Below are 21,617 nucleotides of genomic sequence, written 5' to 3'. Positions count from 1 at the left end.
CTGAGTAGCTAGGATTATAGGCATGATCACCAAGCCCAGCTTATTTTTGTATTATTTTTAGTAGAGATGGGGATTGCACCATGTTGGCCAGGCTGGTCTCAGACTTCTGACCTCAAGTGATCTGCCTGCCTCGGCCTCCAAAAGTGCTGGGATTATAGGCCTGAACCACTGTGCCTGTCCCATTTCTACACCTTTAAATCATATCCTAGAGGACCCAAACAGAAACATAGCAACATGACTGCTATAGTCACAGAAATTTCCCAACCTATATGAAACAAAATACTCTCTGAATTTGAATTTCATGTGTTCAGCTTTGCTACTCTAAGAGTATCAGCATTCAATGCGTTTCTTTTATAGCATGTAAAACCTGGTCTATTTTGTAAGACCCATTTACATTTACACTGCCTTTGACATGAAGTTGTTTTTATATAATTCAGACACTATGATGATTTACACTGGATATCCATATAAGATTCTGACCTGGTTATCTTGGGAATGCTGGTCAACTAACAGAACAAACCATCAACCGTGTGAAATCTGCATTTACAGGCCTTCTCTTCTGTATGGACATTTCATCTCCCTCCCTATCCCTGAACACTAGGGATTAACAATCTGCACTTGTTGGGGAGGGAAAGAAGTCAGATGAAATGTATACGTCATGTTTTGTCTGGCACTGTTACACCTGAAATGATTCCATTTTAGGATGTGAGTTCCTTAAAATAGAGATTTCAATTCTTTATATAGAATATACACAGTATTTAGCACACAGTAGTTTCCTATCTGTAATTTTTAAAAATCATTAAGGATTTCATCTCTGTATTTCATATTCTAGCTTGAGTTAATAGTTGTTTGGGGAAAAAAATGACTAGCACCATAAATCATACTTTGGTGACCAAAATTAGTCAAAAAGACTGTATTATACTGATTTTGATATTGTTTCAAATTTGGATTAGGCAGACAACTTGATGTTAATTTACATTTAACATAGGTTCTATTTTAGCAACAATATATGCATATCAGACAAGGAACAAAGGAAATCAGATACTCTTATGATGAAATCCATCAAATTTTCCAGGTAAGGCTTAAAAAGATGAAATTAGGGAGAAAAAAACCTTTTATGGCCACATCAAATAATGGAAGTTAACTCAGCCTAAAGGGAAAATATCACAGAAAATGATGAATTGAAAATAGGGTAATGGTAGCTTGCACACATAGCCTTATAGTATCCACTATTACCAATACTGTAATTCATTAACCTTGCCTCTTATAGGCCTAGTAGAGGCTCAACTACTACATGAACTAAATAGATAATTGAATTTAAAACAGTCTCCACCAGATCTATTTTAACATGTCTTTAAAAAAGGTTGTATTATCAGTTTTTGATTTGCCCAACTGTTCAGGTACCTTTTAAAAGCTGATAAAGTTATTAAAATATATACATTTGCCCAATGAGCAGTAAAAGCCTATCCCTAGAGTACAATTTAAGCACATCTCAAAAATACTCCTTCCCTGGGACACTTGAATGTTTTTTAACATTCGAAATAAAGGAGGGTGAAAGAGTAAACCAAGTCTGCCCCTGAAGCAACTCACCTCTCCTGAGGCCTGTGGCCGGCTGCCTTTCTGTTTTTCCAGCACAGTCCCTGCTGCAAGGCCAGTGTCTGAGATCCTCACTGTGTTTGGGGTGGAGCTGGCAGTAGTGATCACAGCTGCCGAAGCCACCATGCCCTGGCCAACTTGTTCCAGTGTTTTTCCTGCCTCTTTGTTTTCGGCTCCACCCAACTCTGGGGCCAAAGGTGTCTGACTTGTGGCTGTAGCATACGGAGTGAAAGAGGCAGGTGTGTCCCCACCTACAGGTTCATCCTGTACCACCAGAGTCCTGCCGTTTTCTTTGGTGTAAGTGGCAAAGCGAATGTTGCGGTTAATCTGGGGGACAAATGTAGATGGTGGCTGCTTTGCTCTCTGATCCAGCCCTGGCTCTCCACTGGCATTCCCTCCTTTCCAGGGCCCTCGGCTTGCCTCACCTCCATCGCTCCCATTACTGTCTACTTCACCCCTGTCTCCTTTTAATTTCTTTGATGCAGGGTCACACCCAGAGTCCGAAGCACTTTTCCTCCTCCGGCCATCTTTCCCCTCTATGCTTTCTCTCTTCTTCTTTCCTTTGGAAGATTTTACTGCTTTTAACGTACCCCCCTACAAAACAAAATTCAAAAATAATTTATTACAAGGAACCTTTCGTCCTGTGAATACCATATACCATTAGCTCTTTCCCATCTCTAGAAGTAGACAAAGCAAGCATAGACTGCCAAGTTCCAATGCCAGTTCTAAAACATTCCCTGTGTTAAAAGCTCTAATCATCCTGTGATTCGATTTATACACACACATTCAAGATAATAGTTACTAGAAGATAACTCACTTGGCAAACTTTCTGTTAAATAAAACATATTACTCCCTTAAATGGACTTGAGCGTTTAACAATTTGTTGAGTTTCTTTCAGAAAACAGACTGCTAGAGCTAGGCTGGGAGTTCATTTACCCCTTGATGAAATAACTCACTTTATTACCTATTTATCTCCTTGTTTGAAAGAAACTTTAATTTTTTTTTTTTTTTTTTGAGACAGAGTTTCACTCTTGTTACCCAGGCTGGAGTGCAATGGCACCATCTCGGCTCACCGCAACCTCCGCCTCCTGGGTTCAGGCAATTCTCCTGCCTCAGCCTCCTGAGTAGCTGGGATTACAGGCACGCGCCACCATGCCCAGCTAATTTTTTGTATTTTTAGTAGAGACGGGGTTTCACCATGTTGACCAGGATGGTCTCGATCTCTTGACCTCGTGATCCGCCCGCCTCGGCCTCCCAAAGTGCTGGGATTACAGGTTTGAGCCACTGCGCCCGGCCAAGAAACTTTAATTTTAAGTACTGCAATAGGAAATCTCCTCTAAGCGGAAGTCACTAAACCAACATTTGTGAGTCTGTAACCAAAGGAAAAATGAACCTGAAAGAGAAAGGTTTGGATTGCTCATATAGACACTGTAAAAACTCAATCCCCAAACCTTATTTCAAAGCATTAGACGGAGGAAAGGGAAAAAAGCAGGCTACCACTGGCCAAACAGGCAAATGCCATATTTCTTCTAGTAATTTCAGGCTATCTCATGAAATCTTACTTTTTTCTTATTTGAGAGGTCAGACAACCTAGGATGATACAGGATTAGAAGGGGCAATTCCCTTATCTGAATAAACTCTTTCCCTAAGAAGAATGAAGGGAATGGGGCACGGGATGCAGCTCAACCTTCTCTTGAGCAATCTTTGAGCAGCAAGGTTACAGCTAAAATGTTTTTTAGACTGGCATTCCACCATTAAACAGGCATTCACTTCAGCATTATTTGGGTAACTTTCAGGTGGTTTCATTTAGAAACTTGTGTGGGAGTGGTAGTAAGTGACACACACTTATTTAGCCATTAATATTTACCAACTTAGTACTCTTTTTGTTTGTTTAAAGATGGAGTCTTACTCTGTCACTCCCGCAGGAGTGCAGTGGTGTGACCTTGGCTCACTGCACCCTCCACCTACCGGGTTCAAGCAATTCTCCTGCTTCAGCCTCCCGAGCAGCTGGGACTACAGGTGTATGCCACACACCCAGCTACTTTTTTGTATTTTTAGTAGAGACGGGGTTTTACCATATTAGCCAGGCTGCCAATATGATCAAACTCCTGAGCTCATGATCCACCTGCCTCAGCCTCTCAAAGTGCTGGGATTACAGGTGTGAGCCACTGTGCCTGGCCAGTTAAGGTACTTTTACGCCCTTCAATACTTACAGATTTTTCACAGATCTGTATCTTTTTTGTAATCATTATCATAGCTGTTACAATGGAAACTAAAAAAATTTTTAAATTTCTTCTTGCCAGTTCTAGTTCCTGTATTTTTCCTTTTTGCTACCTTCATTACCATCTTTTCTCCTTTAATTTCCTTGTATAAAACTCTTAAGCAGGCTGGGCATGGTGGCTAATGCCTGTAATCCCAGCATGTTGCAAGGCCAAGGTGGGTGTATCACCTGAAGTTAGGAATTCAAGACCAGCCTGGCCAACATGGTGGAAACCCATCTTTACTAAAAATACAAAATTAGCCAGATGTGGTGGTACATGCCTATAATCCCAGCTACTGGAGAGGCTGATGAAAACTGCTTGAATCCAGGAGGGGAAGGCTGCAGTGAGCTGAGACTATGCCCCTACATTGGCTAACTTTTGTATTTTTTCAGGAGAGACAAGGTTTCACCATGTTGGCCAGGCTGGTCTTGAACTCCTGACCTCAGGTGATCCACCCACCTCGGCCTCCCAAAGTGCTGGGATTATAGGCGTCAGCCACTGCGCCTGGCCTCTAAACCTTTCATTCAAGAACTGTTTGTTTGCTTAGTGTTGTTTTCTTTCGATTTTGTTTTGTTTTGTTTTGTTTTGAGACGGAGTTTTGCTTGTCACCCAGGCTGGGGTGCAATGGCGTGATCTCGGCTCACTGCAACCTCTACCTCCTGTGTTCAAGCGATTCTCCTGCCTCAGCCTCCAGAATAGCTGGGATTACAGGCATCTACCACTACACCCAGCTAATTTTTGTATTTTCAGTAGAGACAGGGTTTCACCATGTTGGGCAGGCTGGTCTTTAACTCCTGACCTCAGGTTATCTACCTGCCTTGGCTTCCCAAAGTGCTGGGATTACAGGCATGAGCCATTGTGCCTGGCTCCCTCTTTTGATGTTTCTTTAATCTCTATTATACCCCGTTTTCACTGTTGTAAATCACAATCAGTGAACTCTGTTCTTTCTTTCTTGTTTATTCACTCATACTCACATTTAAAGGAGATGAGGTGATCATGGATCTCTAAAAAGGGTTACTATAAAACTTGGCAGAACTATCAAAATAATTGTACTTTGCTAGCAAAGATGACAGTAATATGCTAACACCAAAAAAGGAAGAACCAACATCTGCTGCTAAAAACCAAAGATCGCCAGGCGCAGTGGCTCACACCTATAATCCCGGCAGTTTGGGAGGCCAAGGTGGGCAGATCACAAGGTCAGGAGTGCAAGAATAGCCTGGCCAATATGGTGAAACCCCATCTCTACTAAAAATACAGAAACTAGCTGGGTGTGGTGGTATGCACCTGTAGTCCCAGCTACTTGGGAGGCTGAGGCAGAAGAATCGATTGAACCCGGGAGGCGGAGGTTGCAGTGGGCTGAGATCATGCCACGGCACTCAAGCTTAGGCAACAGAGTGAGGGTCCATTACAAAAAGAAAAACAAACAAACCAAAAAAACCATCACCAAAGACCCCACCTGTAACTCATCCAGCCAACTTGCAGAGCCTGGCTCACAGCAACCTACTACCAGTCCCTAAACAACTTATATGTAAGTCCTACTTACAGTGAGCTACTCATGTGTGAGTTAGCAGCCTATAACATTGAGACCAGTACTCCCCAGTTATATTTGGCCAGCTGAACAGTACCTGACATCCAATATGTGCTTAATGAAGGAATGAAATAAGGAAAGGAACAAAAACAGGTGTCCCAATACGCAAAGTAGCAGGTGTTTTTGGCTACGCAAACACAGCCAAGAGACTTACCCTGTTCGTGGTAGTATTTATTACATGTAGTAAACAGTTTTAAACTTAACCAGGTGCAGTGGATCATGCCTGTAGTCCTAGCACTTTGGGGAGGCTTTGAGATCAGACTGGGAAAGATAGCAAGACCCTGTATCTTAAAAAAACAAAACCCAAAAAACCCAATTCTCTTTTCCTACTCTGATCTTGTTTTAGAAAGTCAGAATGACTGAATAAAGATGAAGAAGGACTATATACTTAGGCAGAGTGGCTAAGACAGCAGTATTACAGAGGTGCTAAGATACCGTGAGGAGTATGTGGACAGCTGGTCAACTGAAGGAAATTCACACAGAATTACTTGATTGGTGCAGGCAGAGAGTTTTCTTTTTTGAGACCGAGTCTCCCTCTGTCCCCCAGGTTGGAGTGCAATGGCACTATCTCGGCTCACTGCAACCTCCACCTCCTGGGTTCAAGCAATTCTCCGGCCTTAGCCTCCCAAGTAGCTGGGATTACAGGTACTCGCCATCATGCCTGGCCGATTTTTTTTTTTTTGTATTTTTGTAGAGACAGGGTTTTACCATGTTGGCCAGGTTGGTCTCAAACTCCAGGCCTCAGGTGATCCACCTGCCTCAGCCTCTCCAAGTGTTGGGATTACAGGTGTGAGCCACCATGCCTGGACCAAAGATTTTTAATGTATCTTTTTTTGGGTTATATTAATTCTGAATAAACCAAAAGTTGGCCTGGTTCAAAACAATTATTGAGTAATCAATCCACTGTGGGCTGAGCACTGAACCAGGCACCAGCTTGAACTGATTCTACTTGGGAATACATAGTTTCAGACTTCCTTGGACCTTAACTGCCACTGATTAGAAAAAAAAATTGATGGACGTAGCTTCTCCTTCATTTCTTGTTACTGGGTAGGTCACAAGTATTACTACTGCTTATTACACTTTTAACTGACTACATCTTTCAAATATACCTGTCCTGACAGAATATAGGCAGAAAATCGCCTTGCATTTTAAAAGAACTAGGGAACATAGTCATGATTAAAAGGGTGTGCTCAAACTATGTCTCTTTCTTGAGAATATCTCTCCTTAATTAGACAGACTGTGGAGAAAGTAAAAAAATGCACAGTGGCTAAAGCTGAACAATTCAAAGGGCATCCATGGAGAACACATATATAAGGAATCTACACAGCAAGATAATGCAAGCTCATGAGTCGGCTCAGAAACACAATCCATTACTATACCTCGTTTTGAGGCGTTGAATTATCCATCAGCATCACATGGATTAGTCTGGGATCTACCGACTTGATCTCACCACTCTACAGTAGGAGGTAAAAAAGATGTTTAATGACTTGTCCATAAAAAAAAAACATGCAATTTCCTACTTAATATAATTATCTCTTTATTGTTTTGACTCACCTACTAGAATGAAAGCTCCACGACAGCAGAGATCTCTACTGCCTCATTTACTGCTACAACAGGTATAGAATATGGTAAGCATTCAAATATTTGTTAAGTAAATGAAGAAAGAGATGAATTAATGTCAAAGTATGTCTTTTAGGGATGTTAATTTCGAATCGTGTTATCTCCAAAACCTTCCTATTCTGTATATCATGAAATAAAAAACCTTCAGAATCAACAATCATTAAAAGAATCACTCTAGGGCTGGGCACAGTGGCTCACACCTGTAATCCCAGCACTTTGGGAGACTGAAATGGGTGGATCACCTGAGGTCAGGAGTTCAAGACCAGCCTGGCTAACATGGTGAAACCCAGTTTCTGCTAAGAATACAAAAAATTAGCCAAGTGTGGTGGTGCATGCCTGTAATCTCAGCTACTTGGGAGGCTGAGGGAGGAGAATCACTTGAATCTGGGAGGCAGAGGATGCAGTGAGCTGAGATTGTGCCATCACACTCCAGCTTGGGTAACAAGAGCAAAAGTCCATCTCAAAAAAAAAAAAAAATCACTCTAGGCCAAGCATGGTAGCTCATGCCTGTAACCCCAGCACTTTGGGGGGCTGAGGTGGGTGGATCATGAGGTGAAGAGATCGAGACCATCCTGGTCAACAAGGTGAAACCCTGTCTCTATTACAAATACAAAAAATTAGCTGGGTGTGGTGGTATGTGCCTGTAGTCCCAACTACTCAGGAGGCTGAGGCAGGAGAATTGCTTGAACCTGGAGATGGAGGTTGCAGTGAGCCGAGATCACGCCATTGCACTCCAGTCTAGGCAACAAGAGTGAAACTCCGTCTCAAAAAAAGAATAAAAACTTGGTGGGGGCAATTTGATAGAAAACGTCAAATTTATTGGGCATATTCTTTGATCTAACAATTATACATTTAAATTTATTCCAATAAATAATGTAAAAACATGTTCATAGATGTTCACCATGACATTACATGTATTAGTGAAAATATTGGCAATTATTTAAATGTCTATCCATTTTAGATTAGTCATGATATATACATGTAGTAGAAAAGAATGCATCTATTTCAAAGGATGAGACAGATCTTTACATTTACATACAAAAATGCTCATTATATACAATTGAGTAAAAAAGATAAATTACATACGTATTATATGATCTTGTTACTAAAGTGTAACTTATATAATTTACCATATACATTTTATATCATATAAATTTATACCATATAAATAATATATGTCATATAAATATAATATATAAATCTTCTCGCCAGGTGCAGTGGTTCATGCCTGTAATCCAGTGCTTTGGGAGGCTGAAGTGGGCAGATGACTTGAGCTCAGGAGTTTGGGACCAGCCAGGCAACATAGCAAGACCCTTTCTCTACAAAAAATTAAAAAATTAGCTGGGTATGGTGGCATTTGCCTGTAGTCCCAGCTACTCCATAGGCTGAGGTGGAAGAATTGCTTGAGCCCAAGAGGTGGAGGTTGCAGTGAGCTGTGATCATACCACTGCACTCCAGCCTGCGTGGCAGAGTGAGACCCTGTCTCAAAAAACCAAACACACACACACACACACACACACACACACACACACACACACAATTATGAAGTAATACACTGTATGCTGAGCACTAAACTAGGCACCTGCTCGAATCGATTCTACTTGGGAATACAGAATTTCAGACTCCCTTGGAGCTCACTGCACCAAATGGGAAAACAAAAAATGTAGATGTAGCTTCTTCATTTCTTGTTACTGGGTAGCTCATATATATATATTTTCACATATTTTTATACATACATACACATATAGAAAATATATAGAAAAATATGCCGAACTCTTAATGGTGGCATTAAGGGAAATGACATTAGCATAGGGGAAGGGGTAGCCTTCAATATCTACTTTATATACATGTGTATTGTTTGAAATTTGTCAATGAGAATTTATTACTTTAATAATTTATAAAGATAAACATAAAAAGCACTTACGCTTACATTATATGTTATTGCTAAGGGCAAGTCTGAAATTAAAGTTGTCATAAACACATATTTGTTTCTCTCAAAACACTTATCTACTATTTTTAGTCAACAATAAACTATCCTAAACAATTATCCAGGTATCTCTAGATGCTATGGTCTTTCTGTTTATTAAAAATAATTCTTTTTTTTCAGCATCTAGGGCACAGCAGCAGAAATAATACAGAGGTGCATGCTAACTGCCTAGTCTTTTAACTACTAACCTTTATGAATATGATGAAATAATACTACTATTGTACGTTGTGGATTGTTTGACAGATTTCAGAGCACTTTCAAATACTTTATCTCAGGACCCAAAACAGTGCTTTAAGGTCAGTGGGGGTTTACATATTTATCTCTAATTTATAAATGAGAACAGTGAAGTTAAGAAAGTTCAATAGTCTTTCTAGGGGTTATACAACTATTAATTAATAGACCCAGGGATGAAACCCAAGTCATCTTATACAAAATGAAGTGCTCACCTATCTAAACCATCCTCTTTTAAGGGGATGGATGGACCTTAGACAGAATAACAGAGTCTCACCTCAGTTAAAGACACCTCCATAAGACGAGTGATGGAGTCTTGATGGCTCACAACACCACACAGCCATCCTTCTTCCCCCTCTGGCTGGTATACTTTGACCCTGTGACCTTGAACACTGTAGGGACCTAAAAGGGAGATCAGTCAGTATTGAACATTTTTGGCTAGGCTGTATTTCATAATTGTTTCTAAAAGCCAAAGGAAAATTAGATAATGTAAATATTTGGCACTTTTGGTCCCCTTTTATAGAATTGAACAAATGAACATTTCCAGATTGACCAAATTCAGCAATTTAAAAACAAAACATGAATGATTTCTTCCAGTAGTCTTTGTAAATTCTTCATTTATTTGAAAATTCCTTAGAATTTCCCAGCCCTCTAATTCCCCCTTATTTTAATCTTCCAGTTCTGAAAGTATCAAATGAAGGGAAAGGAAACTTTCAAATAAAAGACTACAGCAGTATGAAAATGTAGATACCTGACTTGTACATGAAAAAAGTGGGAGGCCACTAAGTTGAATGTGCTATTATGTTACATTATGTTATGTTATATATGCCCACTTACATTCTGGTATCTGACTTTCAATAACAGTGGGTAGAGAGTTCAATTTATGAGGTTTCCAGCCTTCTGCACTAATAATAGTCTGAACAAATATAGCACCTGTCTTCCTAGGAACATAGAGTTTCAAATATATTACTTTATCAGCAGGTAATGTTACCCTGCAATTTAAGCTGTCCTCCAAGGACAGTTTCTCTCTCCCACATATCCTTGTACATTTGAGACTATATAGCTAAATCATTACCAATTTTAGATTATTCTCTCTCAGAGCTATAATTAAGCTTCTGTAACTTTTTTATACATTTTATATATATACACACATATATATATTTCCCTACCTCTCCTGTCCACTCAATTTTCTTTTCTGCTACCAATTTTCCTCATACTCTTTCTTCCACCATATCTTTCCTTGGTTATTTAACATCATTTTATCCTGACACCTTCCTTCCCCAATAGGTCAGTTTTTCTATATTTACCTGTTTAGATTTATTTGGACAAAAGAGAATCAAGGAAACTATTTCCCTGAAAATAATGATTATTATGGAATCAAGAAAGGAAGGGGAGTGAAATGTGTAACATAAATGAAGCCAATACATTTTGTGTAGACTCTTGGGCAAAACTTGCATCTAAACTTGAAAGTTAATAATTCTTTTTATTCTTAAAAATAACATGCTTTTAATGTCAATGAGTCTGTGGACACATTATTTTATATTCTGCACTCTAAGTTGTGATTTGTTGGTGTTAAGTCTTTAGAGCTTGAGAAACTTGCAGACCGTAAGTTCAACAAAAACAAAGATTTTCTAATTCACTGCTATATCCCCAATGCCTTAACATTGTCTAGTACACAGTAATACTTAAGAAATAAAAAAAATGGCCGGCGCGGTGGCTAGCGCTTGTAATCCCAGCACTTTGAGAGGCTGAGGCGGGTAGATCACCTGAGGTCAGCAGTTGAAGACCAACCTGGCCAACATGGTGAAACCCTGTCTCTAAAAAAAAAAAAAAAAAAAAAAAAAAAAAAAAAAGAAAGAAATTAAAAAACTAAAACTCAACTCACAATAAAACTGTGTATCATGAAATGCAGAATGAAGAGGAAACATGGTCTGAATGAGATCCTGTTTTTGCTCTAAGAGCATCTTTAAGGGGATGAATGGACCTTAGACAGAGTAACACAGTCTCATCTGAGTTACAGATACCTCCATAAGACAAGCGATGGAAAGAGAATGAGATTTCTATTCTACAGATCCAGCTAACTGGAGATATTCTTTATTTATTTTTATTATTATTATTATTTAAATCCTTCATGTGGCATCTGACTCTACCCACAAAAAGAAAATAAGTACCAATGTTTAAGGTTGTATGGTAACCCACTCAACAGAGATCATTCACCTGAATCAGAGTTCAGGGACAGAAGACTATCTGTTCTTACCTCGGCTGAATATCTCTTGTAGCTTTTGGTCACTGATCAAAGCATTAACTGTTTCTCTCAGTGCAGTATGTTCCAAAAGAATCTGGTTTTGGCTATCTGTTCCCATCTGGTAAAGATAAAAGAAAACAATCGAATGTTAAAATGAATAGCAAACATCTAATCAGCTGAGAAAAATCATACCCTAAGGAGTATCAACATTTGCCAAACAATATCTGTAGAATTTTAGTTTCAGGCTAGGTGCGGTAGTCATGCCTGTAATCTCAGTACTTTGGGAGGCCAAGGCAGGAGGATTGCTTGAGCCCAGGAGTTCGAGGCTGCAGTGAGCTATGCCTGCACCACCGCATTCCTGCCTGGGTGACAGAGCGAGACCTGTCTCTTGAACAACAAAAAAAGAGAAGAACTCTAGTGTCATGAGATTCCTGCAAAAATTAAGGAAGCCAGGATCAATTAGGATTAGGAAATATTACATATCTTTCTATATACAATAGCATATTAAAGGCTCTGAGAAGTCATATAGGAAAGAAACTTATTTAGGCCAGTGTTTCTCATACTTACTTGACCACAAAACATTTTATTCCTTGTAAATCTTTTTGCTTATTTCAGTATTTACCCAACATTTAAGTTGGATAAATACTGAAATAAGTGCTATCTCATAAAGCACTAGGATTATCAATATGAATAAAGCAAGGTTACTGAGAGGAAATGAGGCCTAATGTGTGGGGGAAGACATATCAAAAAAGAAATCATCATTAGCTGGGTGCGGTGGCTCACGCCTATAATCCCAGCACTTTGGGAGGCCGAGACGGGTGGATCACGAGGTCAAGAGATCGAGACCATCCTGGTCAACATGGTGAAACCCCGTCTCTACTAAAAATACAAAAATTAGCTGGGCATGGTGGCGCATGCCTGTAGTCCTAGCTACTCGGGAGGCTGAGGTAGGAGAATTGCTTGAACCCAGGAAGTGGAGGTTGTAGTGAGCTGAGATCATGCCATTGCACTCCAGCCTGGGTAACAAGAGCGAAACTCCGTCTCAAAAAAAAAAAAAAAAAAAAAAAGAAATCATCATTAATATCTCACAGAACACAGTTTAGGAAATAACTGCTCTTGTCTGTCTCAATAAGAAAGTAAAACACTTAGGTGTCTCATTTTTTCCTGCAGACAGTAACTCTTACAGTGAGAAATAAATATATTTTCCTAAATTCTAAAACTGTAACTCAGATGCTGGTTTGTTTCAACTTGAACTTAACTTTAACTTGTCCCTTTTCTTGTAACTACAATACTTCATGCTGCTTGGAACCAGTCCAAACTCCTGGATGTCAATAATGTATAGGGCCCTTTGGACTCAAGTTACAGAAACAGCCACCTCAGAGAGGCCACCTCTTCTGAAGGGACTAAAAATTGTGGTCTAAAGTCTTGGCTGGTTTTACGGTGGGGTAGGGCTGTATAGAAGAAGAAGCCTCAGCCATCAAAAGTACTTTTCAAGGGAGCAAAAAAAATCCCTTAAAATGCACAGAGGTTGGATATTGTGGCTTATGCCTATAATCCCAGCACTTTGGGAAAGCAAGGCAGGCAGGTCACTTGAGGCCAGCAGTTTGAGAACAGCCTGCGCAACATGGCGAAACCCTGTCTCTACTAAGACTACAAAAATTACCCAGGTGTGGTGACATGCACCCTTGATCCCAGCTAGTTAGGAGACTGAAGCACAAGAATCACTTGAAACCAGGAGGTAGAGGAAAAAGGCCAGGAATGGTGGCTCACGCCTGTAATCCCAGCACTTTGGGAGGCCGAGGTGAGTGGATCACCTGAAGTCAGGCATTCGATACTACCCTGACCAACATGGTGAAACCCTGTCTCTACTAAAAATACAAAAATTATCTGGGTGTGGTGGCACATGCCTGTAATCCCAGCTACTTGGGAGGCTGAGGCAGGAGAACTGCTTGAATCCAGGAGGCGGAGGTTTCAGTGAGCCAAGGTCCCGGCATTGCACTCCAGCCTGGGCAACAAGAACAAAACTCGGTCTCAAACAAATAAAATAAAAAATAAAAAAGGCACAGCGTATTTATGGGAGGAAGTAATAAAAGAAATGCTAATATGTTCCCACCCAGTAAAAGAAAAGGAGAAACACCTATATTCATATCAACAAAGAAATTAGCAATGAGAGAAATAATAGGCTCAAGACTAGAGCAAGTGTTAAATACCTGAAACAGATGCAACCCACTGGCATCTGACAGGAACCGAAGCTCTCGATCGAGAAGATATTCCACTGGAACTACAGAACCCAAACCCAGTTTATCTACTAGAGGAGTAAAAGTCTGTGAAGTACAATAAAAAGAAATTGATTAGAACTTGGGAATTAAAAAAAATAGCAATTCAAACAAATCTCTAACTTCAGAGAAAGAATTATTGTATCTTTCATCCCAGTAAATATAGATAAGCTAAAGCATAAGTCCTTGGAAACATTCCCAACCTAGCATCTGCCCCTCAAATAGTCATGGGAAGCTAACTAATGCAGAAAGTCAGCTCTATATTCTTCTTGGCTAAAAAGGACACAAGGAATCAGAAATTCTCCTAATTGGGCCTAGGGATCTGGCTAATCTTGTCAGGCTTCAAGGAAGCTAAATTATAATAAATTCCCAGAATAAACAGATATACTGCTATCATCTCTAGAACTCTTGAAATCTTTGTGAAATTTATAAAATAATTAACAGTATAAATATGCATGGTTAATTCATATTACCATTTCATAAATAAATAGCCTATAAAAAGTCAAGCAGAGACCTCATATCCACTTACAAAAGAGCTTCTCCTAAAAGTTTTGGCCTTAAAAACAAATGAAAGGGCTGGGTGCAGAGGTTCACCTGAGGCCAGGAGTTCAAGAACAGCCTGGCCAACATGGTGAAACCCTGTCTCTACTAAACACACAAAAATTAGCAGGGCATGGTGGCGCGTCCTTATAATTCCAGCTACTCGGGAGGATGTGGCATGAGAATCGCTTCAACCAAGGAGGCGGAGATTGCAGTGAGCCGAGATCGTGCCACTGTACTCCAGCCTGGGCAACAGGACGAGACTCCGTCTCAAAAAAACAACAACAAAAAACAAAAAGCAAAGTTTAGTAAGTGATGATATATACTACCAATAGATAAAAAATATTTGTTTTGAATATTATTTATTAATTTGGTTAGCCACATGATAATTAGGATTTTTTAGAAGTTACCATTTATGCCTATACTTTGCTAACAGGACAGACGAAACAAATGGATACTCTCACAATTAAATTTTATAACACACAGCTGGGCACAGTGGCTCATGCCTATAATCCTAGCACTTTAGGAGGCTGAGGCAGGCGGACTGCTTGCGTCCAGGAGTTTAAGACCAACCTAGGCAACATGGTGAGCAACCATCTCTACAAAAAAATACAAAAATTAAGACTGCGGGCAGTGCTGTGGGCCTGTAGTCCCAGTTACTCGGAAGGCTGAGGTGTGAGGATGTCTTTTTTTCTTTTTTTTTTTTTTGGGAGACAGAGTGTTGCTCTGTTGCCAAGAGCCTGCCTAGAGTACAGTGGCGCAATCTCGGCTCACAGCAGCCTCCACTTCCCGGGTTCAAGCAATTCTCCTGCCTCAGCCTCCCAAGTACTGGGACTACGGGCAAAGGCCACCATGCCCAGCTAATTTTTGTATTTTTTAGTAGAGACGGGGGTTTCACCATGTTGGCCAGGATGGTCTCGATCTCTTGACCTTGTGATTCGCCCGCCTTGGCCTCCCAAAGTGCTGGGATTACAGGCATGAGCCACCGTGCCTGGCCGAGGATGTCTTGTCTGGGGGTCAGAGGTTGCAGTGAGCTATGACTGCACCACTGCATTCCAGCCTGGGTGACAGAGCCAGAACCTGTCTCAAAAATATAAAATAATAAAACAAAATAAATTTTATAATGCTATTTTGTTTTACTCCATAATTGAAAAAAAACTTTAAAGGTTACAAATAATATTTCAAAAGCTTGCTTTAAGATTAAAGGTGAAAAATTTCTTTTCGTTGTTTTTCTGACAGGGGTCTCACTATGCTACCCAGGCTGGATGCAGTGGCACAATCATGGCTCACCATAGACTTGATCTCCTGGGTTCAAGCCATCCTTCCACCTCAGCCCCACAAGTAGCTGGGACCACAGACATGTGCCACCAGACCTGGCTAATTTTTGTATTTTTTGTAGAGATGGGGTTTTGCCATGTTGCCCAGGCTGGTCTCAAACTCCTGAGCTTAAATGATCTTCCCACCTTAGCCTCCCAAAGTGCTAGGATTACAAGGCATGAGCCACCGTGTCCAGCCAAAAAAAATTCTTTCATATCAAATGTCATCTAATATAAAACATTTTGGAGGACAAAGGAGTAAAGACTGCTCCTAATTTTTGCATTAGTAACTTCAGAATAAATAAATTAGTTAAGGACAAACTGTGTAGCTCTTATACTCTTACACACACTCTGTCCCTAACACATAGTTATATTACAGGAGTAAAGCTCAGGTATGTTCCCACCCAGTGAAAGCCACTCACCAGGGCCGGCCATTGTCCAATGGAGACTCGAGTGCCCTGGAGAAGGACTGGGTCCTCACGGGGTGCCCATACAAGAGATCCTTCCAGCAGAAGCACAATAACTTCTTCAGCATGAACTTTTACCCAGGAGTGTTGCTTCCAGTTACAGCCATCAAATTCTACAAAGATCTGCAAAAAGAGATAAAAAGCAGTTTGGAAGTCACACTTGGAAAAATCTCACAAAATACTTATACATGCACATAAACCCCATTGTTCTGAACAACTGACTAGGAATAATTCTAAATTGTGTTTAAGTTCTTCTAATGGATATCAATAAAAACTGATCTTCAGAGCCAGGAAGCTGGTCTCAGCCCCATTCTGAAAAGGAGGGATAGAGTTAAGGAGGTATGAACAATCCACAGTCATTCAGTAATTTTTAGTCATGTCTCTACTGAAATTTGCAACTCTTAGTTTCTAATTCATATCTATACATACTAGCTGAGGGCTTACCATATATAAGGTACTATGCTAGGTTCAGGAATACAGAGAAGAATCTGGTACACTTTTTGGTCTCAAAGAGCTGATAATCCAATAGGAAGAAATTTTTAGTACTTCTATTGAAATGACTACGAATGTTTATTTTTTGAATAGATGATGTATGTATATGGCAAAAATTCAAAAAGACAAACGCTGAAAAACATTGCTCTCCTACTCCTGTGTGTGGATTCTACTGACTGACTGATTGAGACAGGGTCTCACTCTGTCAACAAGCTTGAGTGAAATGGCGTGATAGCTCACTGCAACCTCCGTATGCCAGGCTCAAATGATCCTCTTGCCTCAGCCTCCCAAGTAGCTGGGACTACTAGCATGTGCCACCACGTCCAGCTAATTTTTGTATTTTTTGTAGAGACACAGTTACCCCATGTTGCCCAGGCTGACATTGAACTCCTGAACAAGGGTTCTGCCCACCTCGGCGTCACAAAGTGCTAGCATTATAGGCATGAGCCACCATGCCCATCCTTTTATAAATTTAAAATTACATTAAAATTAATTATTTTGGTAGAGATAGGGTCTTGCTATGTTAACCAGGCCAGTCTTGAACTCCTAGGCTCACGTGATCCTTCCATCTGGGCCTCCCAAAATGTTGGGATTACAGGTGTGAGCCACCACACCCAGCTCTGCATTTGGATTCTTAAATTCAACTGTCAGCAGTAAGCTCACATCTGCTGGCCAAGACTAGCTGTAGTCACAACAATGCTTTGTTTCTTCCCTGAACAGATATTCCACTACTTGGGATATACTTAAGTAGATACTGTATTTATATAGTTCTGAAAGCAGATTACATCAAAATGAAGCTACATTTTTCTAATAAATATTATGGTTAGATTTGATTTTTTTTTTTTTTCTTTAAAACAGGATCTCACTTTGTTGCCCAAGCTGAGTGCTGCGACACAATCATGGTTCAGTACAGTGTTGACTTACTAGGCTCAAGCAATTCTCTTGCTTCAGCCTCCTGGGTAGCTGAGACTACAGGTACACACCACCTCATCCCCCTAATCTAATTTTTGATTATTTGTAGAGACAGGGTCTCACTATGTTGCTCAAGCTGGTCTCAAACTCCTGGACTCAAGCGATCTTCCCGCCTTGGCCTCACAAAGTGCTGGGATTACAGGTGTGAGCTACCCTTCCTGGCCCCAACTTTGACTTTCTATATAAATTCTGACTTCTGAACATGAGTCAACAGAGCACCATAAGCTACATATGCGGCCAGGTGTGGGGGCTCACACTTTGGGAGAACGAAGCGGGTAGATCACGGGGTCAGGAGTTCAAGACCAGTCTGGCCAAGATGGTAAAACCCTGTCTCTACTAAAAGTACAAAAATTAGCCAAGCATGGTGGCAGCTGCCTGTAATCCAAGCTCCTCGGGAGGCTGAGGCAGAGAATTGCTTGAACTCAGGAGGCAGAGATTGCAGTAAGCCGAGATGGCATCACTGCACTCCAACCTGGGTGACAGAGTGAGACTCCATCTAAAAATAAAAAATAAAAAAGCTACATATGCATATAGATTATCACTATTTATAACAGATATGCCCAGTGCCTAATATATAGCTGGTCACAAAATGGCCAGAGTATTTATTTATGTCCCCTCAATCGACAAAGGATTTCTGTTGGCTTTTAGGAAACACGCTGGCACGATCTTGGATCACTACAACCTCCGCCTTCTGGGTTCAAGCGATTCTCCTGCCACAGCCTCCCAAGTGGTTGGGACTATAGATGTGCACCACCACACGCAGCTAATTTTTGCATTTTTTGTAGAGATGGAATTTCGCCATGTTGGCCAGGCTGGTCTCGAATTCCTGGCTTCAATTGATCCACCCGCCTTGGCCTCCCAAAGTGCTGGGATTACAAGCATGAGGCACTGCACCTGGCCTGTGTGACATATGTAATTAATAAAAATCAAATTGAGGCCAGGCACTGTGGATCACCTGAGGTGAGGAGTTCAAGACCAGCCTGGTCAACATGGTGAAACCCCATCTCTATTAAAAATACAAAAATTACCCAGGTTTGGTGGCTTGTGCCTGTAGTCCCAGCTACTCAGGAAGCTGAGGCAGAATTGCTTGAACCTGGGAGACAGAGGTTGCAGTGAGCCGAGATCATGCCACTGCACTCCAGTCTGAAGCAAGGCTCTGTCTCCAAAAAAAAAAAAAAAAATCACATTCATTAAAATTGTTATGTGTATTTTACCAGAGTGAAAAAAATTTTAAGAAAAATCTTACTGAATTCACAATAGCTTTTATTGGTATATATGTTCTCATGTAACAAACATAAGAATTATAATATGAAAATTGAGGAAATTTATACTTGAAAAGTATAGAACCATAGCTCAGTAGCCTACCATTTTAGCTTAATCTCTTCACAGGCAACAAATACTTGTGAACTGAAGTGCACTGCTGAAAAGTTATCACAGAAGTTAAATTCATTATTAAGGTCTAGCTTTATTATCTATAATACTCCAAGTAAGCTTCACTTCCACTTAATAAAAAGATGTAGATGAGGCCAGGTGTGGTGGCTCAGGCCTATAATCCCAGCACTTTGAGAGGCCGAGGTGGACGGATCACAAGGTCAAATGTGCAAGACCAACCTGGCCAACATGGTGAAACTCTGTCTCTACTAAAAATACAAAAGTTAGCTGGACGTGGTGGTGGGCACCAGTAGTCCCAGCTACTCGGGAGGCTGGGGCAGGAGAATTGCTTGAACCCAGAAGGCAGAAGTTGCAACGAGCCAATATTGCGCCACTGCATTCCATTCTGGGCAACAGACCAAGACTCTGTCTCAAAACAAACAAACAAACAAGATGAGGATGCAAGGCTCAGAAAGGAGAAGAATGATTTTTAGAAAGAAAAAAGCACGGCCGGGCGTGGTGGCTCAAGCCTGTAATCCCAGCACTTTGGGAGGCTGAGGCGGGTGGATCACGAGGTCAAGAGATTGAGACCATCCCGGTCAACATGGTGAAACCCCATCTCTACTAAAAATACAAAAAATTATCTGGGCATGGTGCCTGTAATCCCAGCTACTCAGGAGGCTGAGGCAGGAGAATTGCCTGAACCCAGGAGGCGGAGGTTGCGGTGAGCCGAGATGGCGCCATTGCACTCCAGCCTGGGTAACAAGAACAAAACCCCGTCTCAAAAAAAAAAAGAAAGAAAGAAAGAAAAAAGCAGGACAGAACACTGAACTGCACCATATTTAATACATAAATAGGCTCATTCATAGATACATACATTTTGTAGGGAAATAAGACAGTCCCTGCCTTCAAGTAACTTGCAACTGGAAAGAGAGAGAGATGTATTCAAACTTGTATTTAAGTGCAGACTCAGGCATCAAGAAAGGCAGCATAATGTACAAAGCTTGGAGCTCATGTTCCAGGAAGCCTGAATTAGTGTCTCAGTTCTACTCTCTTACAAAACTTTGGCTGGGGGTGGTGGCTCATGCCCATAATCCCAGAACTTTGGGAGACCGAGGCAGGCAGATCGCCTGAGGTCAGGAGTTCAAGAACAACCTTACCAACATGGAAAAACCCCATCTCTACTAAAAATACAAAATTAGCTGAGGGCTACTAAAGAGTCCTAAGACCAAAGCAAAGAAAAAGAAAAAAAAAAAAAAATTAGCTGGGCATGGTGGTAGCACATGCCTGTAATCCCAGATACTCGAGAGGCTAAGGCAGGAGAATTGCTTGAACCCAAGAGGCAGAGGCTGCAGTGAGCCGATATTGCACCATTGCACTCCCTGCTTCGCAACAAGAACGAAAATCCATCTAAAAAAAAAAACCAAAAAAAAAACAACCTCCGGGCACAGGGGCTCAAGCCTGTCATTCCAGCACTTTGGGAGGCTGAGGCAGGTAGATCACGAGGTCAAGAGATCGAGACCATCCTGGTCAACAAGGTGAAACCCCATCTCTACTAAAAATACAAAAATTAGCTGGGCATGGTGGCGTGCGCCTGTAGTCCCAGCTACTCGAGAGGCTGAGGCAGGAGAATTGCTTGAACCCAGGAGGCGGAGGTTGTGGTGAGCGGAGATCGCACCATTGCACTCCAGCCTGGGTAACAAGAGTGAAACTCCATCTCAAAAAAAAAAAAAAAAAAAAAAACCTGGACAACTTACTTTTCTCTCCTCAAACCTTAGTTTTCTCTTTTGTGATATGATACACCTTTCTTACCTCACAGGCTGGTTGTGAAAAATAAACAGATTCGAAAGCACTTTGGTCCATTGTAAAGCACTATTGGGGCAGTAATATGTCACAGGATAAATAGAAATAGGGTAAAATAAAGTACGGTGGGTATTCAGAGGCATAAGATCAGTTCAGATGTGCAGAGGAACTGACAGAGGGTGAGGACAACAAAAGCCCCAGTTAAGTTCTACGATGGCCAGGAACTACTTAACACACTTGGGGAGGAAGCAGTGGTAAATTAGGCAAAAAAGGCTAAGAGTACATGTGGAAGACCTTGAACACTTGGATAAAAGATTAGGGCTTCGTCTAGCTGCCAAAAGAAAGTGTGGGTGTCTGTATGCAACTATCACTAAAAGGTTTTGTGTGTGTGTATACAGTAGGGCAGTAGGGCGTGTTCTTACATGACCCAGAGTTGGGGGTAGTAATGTGAGGATACAAGAGCCCTATCCCTATCACAAAGCTTGCTGACTGGCTGGATGTAGGAGTACGGGAGAATTAAAAAATGACTTTGATTTTGAACCAGAGAAAAGTGCTGCCATTACAAATATGTACGGATGTCAGGAGGATACAATGGCTGGAGGACAGACAAGACCTTGCAAACCATGAAAAGCAGCCTAGAACATTCAATGCACAGGTTGTATCTGATTCTAAGTGACACAGTACTCTACCAGGTATCCTCAGAAAACCAGAGGTTGAGACTCCAAAGTAACTTGCTAGGTGCCAAGATGTATAGATCTAATCTGCCAGCTCACTGCAACCTCTGCCTCCTCGGTTCAAGTGATTCTCCTGCCTCAGCCTCCTAAGTAGGTGGGACTATAGGTGTGTACCACC

The 21,617-nt window shown here is 41.1% G+C and overlaps 1 protein-coding gene across 2 annotated transcripts in view; it reads right to left on the bottom strand.

Moving 5' to 3' along the window:
* KDM3B (lysine demethylase 3B) overlaps positions 1-21,617 on the bottom strand; it is an 85,428-nt gene that overhangs the window by 45,747 nt on the left and 18,064 nt on the right. The window contains exons 2-7 of one of the 2 annotated variants that reach the window (XM_039472120.2): positions 16,083-16,250; positions 13,739-13,852; positions 11,541-11,646; positions 9,561-9,685; positions 6,825-6,899; positions 1,591-2,190 (exon numbers count right to left, since the gene is read on the bottom strand). In XM_039472120.2, coding sequence (XP_039328054.1) covers positions 1,591-2,190; positions 6,825-6,899; positions 9,561-9,685; positions 11,541-11,646; positions 13,739-13,852; positions 16,083-16,250 — 1,188 coding nt within the window. The remainder of the gene's footprint in view (positions 1-1,590; positions 2,191-6,824; positions 6,900-9,560; positions 9,686-11,540; positions 11,647-13,738; positions 13,853-16,082; positions 16,251-21,617) is intronic. The other variant, XM_039472121.2, reaches the window with a different exon arrangement.

This window comes from Saimiri boliviensis, chromosome 1 (genome assembly GCF_048565385.1).
Source record: "Saimiri boliviensis isolate mSaiBol1 chromosome 1, mSaiBol1.pri, whole genome shotgun sequence".
NCBI classification, from domain to species: Eukaryota; Metazoa; Chordata; class Mammalia; order Primates; family Cebidae; genus Saimiri; species Saimiri boliviensis.
This window is presented reverse-complemented; position numbering and strand designations above follow the sequence as displayed.